We start from the raw sequence: 11,556 nt of genomic DNA, 5'->3' as shown, positions 1-11,556 counted from the left end.
TGATTCTGTATGATACTGTGTAGGAGATCGTTGCATGTAAATACAGCAGTCTTCTTTACTGAACTAGCAGTCGACTGTTAGGAAGGAGTGCTTCCTTCCCAACAATCGACTGTTCAGTCGGCCTGTGTAAATCCAGCTTTACTGGTCATCAAGCTGGCTCTGGAGGAGCAGCGTTATCTTCTGGAGGATGTTAATCCAGTAATTATTTGCATTGGCCATACAAACTTGACTTATCTCCAATCTGCTCATGGGCTCAATCCCAGTCAGGCCGATGGTCCTTGTTTTTTGGTCGTTTTAATTTTCTGCTACTTTTCCTTTCTACATACAAGAACATCAAGGTGGATGCCTTGTCCTGGTCCTTTGATCAAGCTGACCTAGTCGAGGTACCACACCCGCAGCACATTATTGATCCAGCCAAAATAGTGAAGGTTGCCCTTGTCCAATTGAAGGAAATCCATCTTGGTAAAGCACTTGTTACTGTGGCGAAGAGGAAGCAGGTTTTATCCTGGGTTCATCATTTCAAAATCGCCGGTCATTCTGAGAAATGCAAAACTGCCATTCTGATTATCAGATACTATTGGTGGCCTACTATTACTAAATATATTTAGAACTATCTTTCTGCCTGTACTGCTTATGCCCAAAACAAGACTCTGCAACAGACACCTGCTGGATTCCTCCTTTCTTTCTGCCAGTAAGCTAGCTAAATTATTAATTGAGCACATCTTTCATCTTCATGCATAACCTCTGAACAACATGTCTGACCGGATGATTCAGTTTACTTCCAAGTTTTGCAGAGCGGTCTGCAAACGTCTCGATGTCAAAACAGTTTTCTTACCATCCACAGACCAATCGATAAGTGGATCGCATCAACCAGATCTCAACCAATTATTTATGGCACTTCACCAACGTACATCAGCATGATTGGGCTGCTTTGCTGCCATGGTCAGAGTTTTCTTATTATAACCAGGCTATTGAATCTGCAAGCAAGTCTCCCTTTCTTATTATGTATGGTCGCCAACTCAGAGTTCCACTTTCTGTGTCTGTTTCTTCTTGAGTACCTGCAGCTGACTCCTTGGTAGAATTTTTTTCTCCGATTTGGCAGGAGACTAAAGATGCTCTCGTGAAGACTACCGTTTGGATGAAAACAATTGCTGATCGTAGACGCCACAGTTCTCACCTAGGGATAAGGTTTGGTTATTATCTTCTAAGAACATCAGATTTAGAGTACTCTTGCCACAACCAGTGGATGTGGATCTACTCTGCCAACCAACGGATTTGGCTTAAGGCTAAACCTGGGGGCATTTTCCTGGCGGCTCCCTGGTTTTCTTCACCTTTTAGCCCTATATTGGGATCCGGCCTTCACTGCAGGGAACACACCACGCCATCAGGTCTTCAAGTAGTGACCGTATGGTTGGCTGCTGATCCACAGGAGTCAGGAACACTGGTACAGAGCACAAATGGATCAGGCTATACTCGTAGTGAGGAAACATGCCAAGGTCAGGGCACACAGAGTGCAAATCTGTAATTCAGTCCAGAGGTCAGGGCAGGTGGCTCGGGATCAGCACGATAAACAGGTATGGGTCAGGCGGCAGAGAAACATAGTCCTAGAGTCAGGCAGAAGTCACTACCTCGCAACTCCTAAATAGTTGTAAAAGGGGGGCTTGCGACTATTTTTACACCTAAAACAGGAGTAAAAATATTTGTAAGGACATTATTAAAAGTTATGCTTTAAGCTATTCACCCATAACCCTAAGGGAGCATTCACACAACCGTGTGAAGCCCGTGCCCGTATTGGGGACCGCATTTGCGGATCCGCAATACACGGGCACCGTTCCGTGTGCATTCCGCATCACGGATGCGGACCCATTTATTTCAATGGGTCCGCAAATCCGGAGATGCGGAACGGAAGCACGGAACGGAACCTTACGGAAGCACTACGGAGTACTTTCTGAGGTTCTGTTCCGTGCTTCCGCACCGCAAAAAGGAACGGAGGGATCGCGGACACATTCAAGTGAATGGGGCCGCGATCTCTATACGGCTGCCACACGGCAGGTGCCCGTGATTAGCGGACCGCAATTTGCGGTCGTGTAAATGCTTCCTAAGGGGACTGGGTGGGATTGGGTGAGTATAGTTATGCATTCGGTGGCGTTAGAGGCATGGCTTAGCATAAAAATTCTCATATTGTCCCTCTTTCTGATTTACTACATTTGGGAGGTAAGTCCTGGCGCGGTGAAGGGGCTTGAGGATTGGTGGTACACTGAATCCTTGCCCCGGGTGCAGGATAGCCTAGCTACACCTCTGGAGAAGTAACCACAGATCTTCTGTGGAGGTAGGCTTGCTCCAATCCTTCTGTCTCTTCATTTAATCCCACACAGACTGGATGATGTTGAGATCAGAGCTCTGTGTGGTCCATTAATCATTTCCAGGATTCCTTGCCCATCTTTACACTGAAGATAGTTCTTAATTACATTGAGTGCATGTTCGGGGTCGTTGTTCTGCTGAAGAATTAATTTGGAGTCAATCAGATTTCTCCCTGGTATTGCATGATGGATAAGTATCTGCTTGTATTTCTCAGCATCCTGAGGCGGATCCCTGCTAAGGTCAGTGATTGGGTGGGCAGGATATGTGTTGAGCCGGACAGGAAGTGCAGAGTAGCAGGGACCCTGTCAGTGGTGGGATGGCAGCAGGGGGGGGGGGGGTAATTGCGGCATAGATTGGTGAAGATGACTACTGATTCTTTGCTATTTTTAACAACTGCTGGCCCTTTTTAGTTATGTCTAATATTGTCACGTTGGGGAGTGGGGGAAACCCCCACTGTACAATGTAGGGATTTTGGGAAAGCAACTAGGCCTGGATGCTGGGATCAGGGAGCAGGTCACCTCCTATAGCATCCCTTTTTTTTCTTCTTTTTTTCATATAGCGTCCCTAATCCTCGTCCTGACCTCCTAACCGCATGAGCGAACCCAGATGGTAGGAGGGCTCATGCACCGTAACCTCGGACCCTAACTGGCCCTGATGATCCCTTGGATAGAGGTCAGGAAAAGGAGACGACCAGTTCATCCAAAACATGGATGAACCGGAGTCTCCAGCAGGCCTAGGTGCAATGAGAATAGCAGACAGTAAGCAGAGGACAAACTCGACAGGTAAGTGTTCAGTGGCAGAAAGACAACAGACCACAGGACCACAACGTCACTTACCTGCCCACAACAACTAAAAGGAACGAGTCGTCAGCACCACAACCACTGGATCCTGTGAAAAGCACTGAAGCCCAAACACACAAATCTGGACTCAGTATCAACACCAAACACAGGAGCAGTAGTAACTGCCTGGACCACCATGCGGCAAGATGCATGGCGGACCCAGACAGCGCCATACCTGGGGATAGGCACCAAGGCCTATGACCCTTTACCTAAGCCTCTGTTCACACGCACAGAAGTTCTAAAACACAGTACCATATTGCCTGTCTACAAAGCTGTTATTCTCCTCGCAAACACAATTAATGAACCCCATGACGTGCAACTACAAGCACGTATTTCTGTAAATCCACATTAATTTGTAGACATATACATATCTACAGTATGACCTTGCAGTACCCACAAAGGATCGCCAGATGGCAGCAGCTGAGGCCAGCGGCAGCCTACGTGATCGAAGCTTTTTTTTTTTTTTTTGGGTCGTGTGATTACGGTCACGTGATGCGGAAGCCCCGCCCAGTGTTAGCTCGTCGCTTGTTGCTAGGTGAAGTGACGTCACAAGCCCTGGGTGACAGCCTCTTGCTAGGGTTCTTTTCCGGATCGGAGCGGGGGGTCAGTGTAATCCGCCGTAATCCACCGGCACCGAGCGGAGGGGGAGGACGTGAGTGACCGGGACACTCGCTTCACCCCCTGCCCTGTCACCACATCTCGGTTTTGGTCGCCTCCGTAGCCGATGGCCCCCGTGAGCTGATGGTGAAAAGTGCTCCAGAGGTCAGAGGCTGATTGCGGGTCGGAGCGCTGTCATGGAGCTGAGAGTCGGGAACCGGTACCGGCTGGGCCGGAAGATCGGCAGCGGGTCTTTTGGAGACATTTATTTAGGTAAGAAACAAAATGGAGGAGGAGGAAGAAGAAGAAGAAAAGGGAAGGGGGGAGGGCCGCGGGGTTGTCGGGGCCCTGACCAGGATAGTGGGGGGCAGTTGTCGGGAGCTCTGGGGTTGTGGTGTAGGGTTTTAGGGCTCTCTAGGCCCAGGCTGTGGGGGAGGGGTCTCCACCCTTCCTTGGACTCCTGTAATGGAGGCTGTGGCCTCCTCCTCTGTCCCTGGGCTTCGCCTTTACTTCACAGGACCAAGGTTCATTAATCGATGCCCCCCCAGATGAGGGGGTGATACTGTGGGGGTTCATCTGCTCCCCATCATTCCGGTTATGGGTCAGGACTCGCCCACCTAGTGGGGTTCGTGTCCCCATAACTTGGGGTGCAGGATGAGGATGTTAGTAGGTTTTAGCTTTTCACCCCAAAAATATCTGGGGAGACTTCCTAACCACGTCCTGTGTGAACCCCATCCGGTGGCCGGCTCGGTCCTCGTGTGGTTTGTGTCCTGTAGGGCGGGAGGCCTCGGGGGGATACGTGTTTTGGTACAATTCCTCGATACCACTTGTGGAAGTTGTTATGGTCAGGCTGCAATGCCCTCCTTCTGGGGCTCCTCTCTCCCAAGAAATTAAAGGGGTGTCCCGCAGTAATTGGCTGCAGCCGTCACGTGTTGTAGGGAGTGTCACTCCACATAAACGATCCGAGCCCGGCAGGGGCAAGTGGTGTGACGGGATTTAGGGCTCATGCACACAGCCATGTACGTATGTCGTCTGCATTCTGCAGATCCTTCTGTGAGCGCGCGGCGCAGTTCTCACTTGTCGGTGGATTTGTGGAACTGCCTTGCGGATCCACAGACAAATCCGGATGCGCGCATGACCCCATAGAAATGGAAGGTGTCAGCACATACAGAGTTCATCTGGCTGAGCGTGTACCCTGGGGATCGGCTTATCCCAGAGAACAAAAGGATCAGGTGTTGACGTTCAGCATGCCCAGTCCTGATCTCCGCCACATCTTCTGTCACAGGAGTCGGCCGCTGATAAAACTGTAAGGCCGCATGCACACGACCGTTGTTTTATTCCGTGTCCGTTGTTCCGTTTTTCGATATTTTCTGCTGACCCATTGACTTTCAATGGGTCCGTTGAAAACTCGGCTAATGCGCCGTTTGTCATCCGCGTCCGTGATCCGTTCCAGTCCGTCAAAAAAATATAACCTGTCCTATTTTTTTCACGGAAAACGGTTCGCGGACCCATTCAAGTCAAGGCACACAAGATTGTCATCCGCGTCTGTTTTTTTCCTAACATTTGCATGGCAAACTTGACTTAGACTTTTTTTTACTTTCCTTCATGTCTGGTGATCCTCCAAAAATAATAAAGGAAGACACACGGAAACAAATCACGGAACCCCATTTTGCGGAACGGAACACAACAACGGTCGTGTGCATGAGGCCTAATGTGTATGGGGGTCTTAAGGGTCAACCACACAGGTCGTAAGAAATCCTCCCCAGATTTTGCCACATTTTCTGCGCGGATTCTGTGTATTTTACCTTTTTTATGCCTTTTTACGTTTTATCCACCTCCCTTATACGGCAAATGCTGTGGATTTTCTTCCCATGATTCCGCAGCGCCCCCTGAGGACACTCATTAGGGCGTGTTTTATCTCATGGCGTTTCCTGCAGCTGCTGTCTTTTCTCAAACTCCCGGGCGGCGACCCCTTTATTCCAGAGGCACGCGACCGTATCCGTTTTTCAGTCAGCAAAGTTCGGATACCAGCCGTGTGCAATCCGATTTTTTTTTTTTTTTTTTGTTTTCCCCCTCTACTAGAATCTGACTATTCTTGCCCGCATATAATTTGCGGAAAAGCGATACAGCGGTGGACATCTCATCGATGACATCTGTATTTTTAGTCGACCCATAGGAATGTATGGGTCTGTGTGCAATCTCCAAAAAATGTGGACCCAAAGTACGGTTGTGTGCATGTAACCTTAAAGGGGTTATGCCATCTTAGACAATGGGGACATATCGCTAGGATATGCCCCCATTGTTTGATAGGTGCAGGTCCCACCTCGGGGACCCGCCCATACAAGGAGAACGGAGCGGAGAAAGTTGAGGAGGGCGCACCACGCATGCGCAGCCGCCCTCCATTCATTTCTATGGAGCCGCCGAAAATAGCCGAGCGCTGGCTCGGCTATTTCCGTCGGCCCCATAGAAATAAATGGGAGCGGTGGCCGCGCATGCATGGTGTGCTACCATTCACTTTAATGGGAGAGGCGGGGAGCTGCACCTGGTGGTGGACGGACCCCAGGAAACCCGGGGTTCTCCAGCCACAACTCTCCCTGGCTCCATTCTTGTGGGACCCGCACCTATCAGACAATGGGGGCATATCCTAGCGATATGCCCCCATTGTCTGAGATGGGAATACCCCTTTAAGAGCGATTCATGCTGCAAATTGCGTGTGAAACCCATTGACTTGAATCGGTCAACGATCCGCCATATACGTCAAAAGTGCTTCCGATCCATGCCTCCGCAACGCCCCATGAGTTGCGGACTAATTCATGCCAATGCAGTATGGGCACGTACCGCTATTCCAGGTACTCAACGATATTATCTGTCCACTGGACTAACTGTTCTATGGGTGTCATCTGCTCGGACCCCAACCGATCCAGACGGAGGGCAGGTTGAGCGTGCACATGCCCAGCCTGCTGCTGCATCAGGACTAGGGAATGGGACCCTCGGGATCGGTCCGTTAGGCATCCCCTGTCCTATCCAATGAATAGTAACTGGAATAACCCTTGAAGCTCCATTTTGTGTCTTCTTAGTGATGTTTTGATGGGTTGCCACTTTCCAGGAAGTTGCAGAGATATTTTGGTTTCTGCACAAGCTGGCCTTTGTATAGGGAGATCTCGAGCACTTCCTTCTGGCAGAAGCTTGTAGTGTCGCAATACTCTGCAGAAATGACTTGTGATGGCCCACTCCGAGGAGAAGACTTTCACAGAAAAGGGAAGATGGCAAGGTGTCTCACCAGCTGTGGGTGTAGATGAGACTGCCTGATGGTTAGACGTGTTACACGCCAACATTAGGTAGGTGAGACGTCTCACCGGGTGCAGTCGGCTTTAGAGGTTTCCTGCTGTTTTGAGAAATTCTCTTTCAAGTCAAGGCCCTTACCCCTTGTAGAAGTCTGATGAAGGTGGAAGCCACCATGAGCTGCGCCCTCCTGTAGTACACAATCTGTAACCGTAATGGCTAACCTCCGACACTGTGGTGAAACTACGACCCCCAGCATGCTCCATTAATTTCTGTGGAGTTCTGAAAATAGCCAAGCAAGTGTGCATCTTGGGAGTTGTAGTTTTACCACAGCTGGAGGTTAGCCATCACAGGTCTATAATGTTCTGATCTCTGGGCCTCCTGGATTAAGGGAAGTGGTAGTGAGTCCTGCTCGGGGATGGGAGGCGTTTTGTGCAGACACCATGGGGGTTGTGTGCCATACGGATGACACATGACTTAACGCACTGTTGTCTTTAGTCCCATCACAACCTGTCGCCCGTATAATCATATCCTGTTTGGCTGATGATGCCCTCTATGTTTCAGGCACTGACATTGCAGCGGCCGAGGAAGTCGCCATCAAATTGGAATGTGTGAAAACAAAACACCCTCAGCTCCATATCGAGAGCAAGATCTACAAGATGATGCAAGGAGGAGGTGAGTGGGTGAGAAACGTACTGGGCCAAAGCTGGCCATACTCACCAGACCGACCATCTATAGTGTCCGGTGGCTCCCCGAATCTTCCCTGTGGCCGCATGTCAGGGGAGAGAAGGGTTAGGCAATTCGATATCAGTATTCCCAGTCATTTTATTCTTGGAGATGAGCAGGCCGTACATACTAATGTCAATAAAACCGACCAGTTCCGACGGGACTGGCTGACCATCTGCCGCAGAGATGTCAAGCCTGCGGCCCTTCATCCATTGCAAAACTACAACTCCCTAGAGGCCTGGACAGCCTAAAGTAATCACGGCATGCTGGGGTTTGTAGTTTTGCAACAGCTGGAGGGCCACAGGTTAGACATCCCTGAACTATGGTGTATAGTGCCTTCCCGACTCTTCCCTGTTGATGGATGTCAGGGGAGGGTTGGGCAGTTTGATTTCAACATGCCCGATCATTTTATTCTTGGGGAGATAAGCCGGCACACCAACACCCATCCCTGTTGAGGGGATGAGGAGAGACAGCTGATCGAGCGGTCGACTGACCACTATCTATGATGTATGGGCAGGCTAACTGTGTTGGCTCACTCTCAGGATAGGTCAGCGATATCAGGTTAGTGAGAGTTCGTCCCCCGACTCCTCCAAGATCAGCTTTTAACTGCAGGCGCTGGAACTACCACTGGGAACTGAGCCGCCATTGTGAGGGGGTAGTCATAGCGGCTGCGGGGAACGGTTGATCGGGTGGGTGTCGGATCCCCACTGATTGTTGAACTACCCTGCGAATAAGTCAATACAGTTATCCTGGTAAACCCCTTTAAGGTAGCGAACAAGACATGGGGTGCCTCAAGTGGGTGGCCAAACCTGATGCTTTAATATGGGGGGCGGCAGCTTCTTTGCCAATCTTTAGAGTTAGTAATCGTCTCTTTTGCCTTCTAGTGGGAATCCCAACTATAAAGTGGTGCGGTGCAGAAGGCGATTACAATGTGATGGTCATGGAGTTGTTGGGACCAAGCCTTGAAGATCTCTTCAACTTTTGCTCCAGGAAATTTAGCTTGAAAACGGTGCTGCTACTCGCTGACCAGATGGTGAGTCAAGAGGAGCCAAGCTTGCCCGGCAAGATTATATTTTCCTTATATATGGGGCAGAATGGGTTTATAAAAAAAAAAAAAAAAGTAATCACTGATCCCCTTTTACTTTTTGGGGCAGAATTAGTTTATGCAAAGTAAAATAAGGGGATCAATATTATTTTTTTAAAACCTATTTTGCCCTATAGATTAAAAAAAAAAGTAATCCGGCTGAGCTGTGGAGAAGGAGACGACCGCGTTTCTCAGGGGGCGTCTCCTTCTCCCTGTACGGATGTTATTGACTGGCATTCAGTGGGGCACAGCGCCCCTACGGAGCAGTGTATCTGGAAAAAAAAATAGTGATATCACATCTCCTAAACATGCCCTACAGTGCCAGTTATGTATATCAAAGGGGTTTTCTGAGACCTGTCTTCAGTATCTGATCAGGGAGCCCCGCCAGTCGGTTGTTTCAGAAAGCAGTGCTTGCAGTAGCGCCGCAGCCTTCTCTCAGCTTTCCCTCGGCCGTATGAGGTCATGTTCATTGGTCACTTGGCGGCCTGGGTGCAGCTCGGCCCCATAGAAGTGAATGGGGCTGAGCTCCGATACCAAGCACAACCACCAGAGGTCGCAATAACGCCTGTACAAGCGTCAGACGCCTATTGGTTAGTTTGAACGGGCGCCGGAGCGATACAGCGCCCTGCAGCAGGGGAAGCCGGCGGGAGCTGAAAGGAGGAGGGGCTAGCTCCCGAGTCCCGACGTATGAGGAGAGCAGGGGCAGGAGTGCTGGACCACTGCAGGGGAGCCGGACATCCAGTGTGACCTGCACCACAAGGTGACAGTGCAGTAATGTATGTAGTGTAGGGTGTGTGATGTATGTGCTGCAGTGTAGTAAATGCACAGCAGGCTATTATACCCAAGTGATAAAGTACAGGGAGGATCCGCCATATTGGACTGGACTTTATCACTTCGTCATAATTGCTTCATGTTATTTAGACCCGTAATGGTTCCCTGCATACCCACCACCACTATTTATTTCTGCTGAACAGACTCCAGTGACTGATGGGATCCGTTCAGTTTCTGTTTGGGATCCTTTCTTTTTACCAGACAAAAAAGTCCTGCATGTAAGGATTTTTTATTGTCCAGTCTTTTTAACCAAATCTGTGGCGGAGGCTCCAAACGCAGATGTGAACAAGTATAGGCTACGTATTATGTATTTAAAATGACTTCAACTTTCGCACTCCTCATGGGCTAAAAATACTCCTCAAAAATGGTAAGAGGAGTATTTTTACTCTTCCGGAAAAAATGTAGCGCAACCTGTGACAACCACTATACAATGGATGGCGCTGTGCTGAGAGAAGGCCGTGGCGCTCACAGGAGCGATGGTGCCTTATCAAATAGCTAATCAGCGGGGATCCTGGCTGTCGGACCCCCAGCGATCAGATACCGATGACCTATCCAGAGGATAAAAATTTTTAAGTCAACATAGGACAAGAATAGGGAATGTTCTAAAAAAAAATTGCGGGGCCACGGAACGGCGCAGCATCTTTGAAGTGAAATGCAGAAAGTGCGGCTCGGATATGGACCCAGACATCGTTTGTGTGCATGAGGCCTAAGAAAAGAAAAGGGAATAAAGAAGTTCTAAGAGTTTACTAAATGGAGAGAAGGTCTACCTGTCTGTGGCCCTCAGCTTTGTCATGCAGGTTGTCCTTAGGCAGTGGAGTCCTGCTGACAGGATAGGAATTCATGCAGAAAGTAAATGAGCGGTCCCGGAGAACAGAAGGTATGAGGATAGGATTTTCTTCCGCATGGTGCACCCAAACAGCAGGAAGGAATGGCTGCCAAGTGCAGAGGCTGCTGTTAGGACATGATTGTGGTGGTTTATAGCTTAAAGGGGAAACAACCCCAAAGATGAATGAGAAGGAAAAGACGTCAAGTCTGTGAGAGCCGCTATCGTAGCACTTTGCCCCCCAGCCAGAGAGGGTTTGTGTCCTGTCCATCTCTCAGACCTGTTCTTTCCATTTTTTTGCCTCCAGCTTTTCTTTTCATGCAGTTATGTCTCCGCCTGCCATGGCGCCCGCTGCACGCACGAGTGGGTGTGATGTTTGCACTTTGCTCCGGCTCCATACATGTCCGGCGCTGGGTTAGAGGACTGGTTGTCTCTTCTGACATATCTGCTTGTATTTCCCATAATATAACAATTTATGGAGCCTTTTTGTGCTGTCCCATATCTGGAGTGTTGTGAATAGCTGTATTGTCTGGTACTACTATATTATTGTGTTGGGTTTTAGATGTCCACATATTCCAGTGAGAGAAAGGGTTGGCTATGGCTTGGTGTGAATTCTCACTTGTGCTCGCCATCTTGTTTTCCCAGATTAGTCGCATTGAATACATTCATTCCAAAAACTTCATCCATCGTGACGTTAAGCCTGATAATTTCCTCATGGGCCTTGGGAAGAAAGGAAACCTGGTCTACATCATTGATTTTGGACTTGCAAAGAAGTATCGAGATGCCAGAACACACCAGCATATCCCTTACCGTGAAAACAAGAACCTGACTGGCACCGCCCGATACGCCTCCATAAACACTCACCTGGGAATAGGTATGGCTTGTTTTAAAGACACCTTGCTGATCCAGTGCCCCCTGGGTCACCCGATAGTCTCTGCTTCCTGCTCCTATAGAAGTGCTGCAGCCAATCACTTGCTTCAGAGTGACTGGCTGCAGCGGTCACATATATTCAA

General features: G+C 49.3%; 1 protein-coding gene across 3 annotated transcripts in view; it reads left to right on the top strand.

Moving 5' to 3' along the window:
* The first annotated feature begins 3,734 nt into the window (after window positions 1-3,734).
* CSNK1D (casein kinase 1 delta) overlaps window positions 3,735-11,556 on the top strand; it is a 30,089-nt gene continuing 22,267 nt past the window's right edge. For all 3 annotated transcript variants that reach the window (XM_040434896.1, XM_040434894.1, XM_040434895.1), the window contains exons 1-4: window positions 3,735-4,070; window positions 7,644-7,754; window positions 8,690-8,838; window positions 11,189-11,417. In XM_040434896.1, coding sequence (XP_040290830.1) covers window positions 3,995-4,070; window positions 7,644-7,754; window positions 8,690-8,838; window positions 11,189-11,417 — 565 coding nt within the window. In that variant the 5' untranslated portion in view covers window positions 3,735-3,994. The remainder of the gene's footprint in view (window positions 4,071-7,643; window positions 7,755-8,689; window positions 8,839-11,188; window positions 11,418-11,556) is intronic.

This window comes from Bufo bufo, chromosome 6, assembly GCF_905171765.1.
Source record: "Bufo bufo chromosome 6, aBufBuf1.1, whole genome shotgun sequence".
Classification (NCBI taxonomy): Eukaryota; Metazoa; Chordata; class Amphibia; order Anura; family Bufonidae; genus Bufo; species Bufo bufo.
This window is presented reverse-complemented; position numbering and strand designations above follow the sequence as displayed.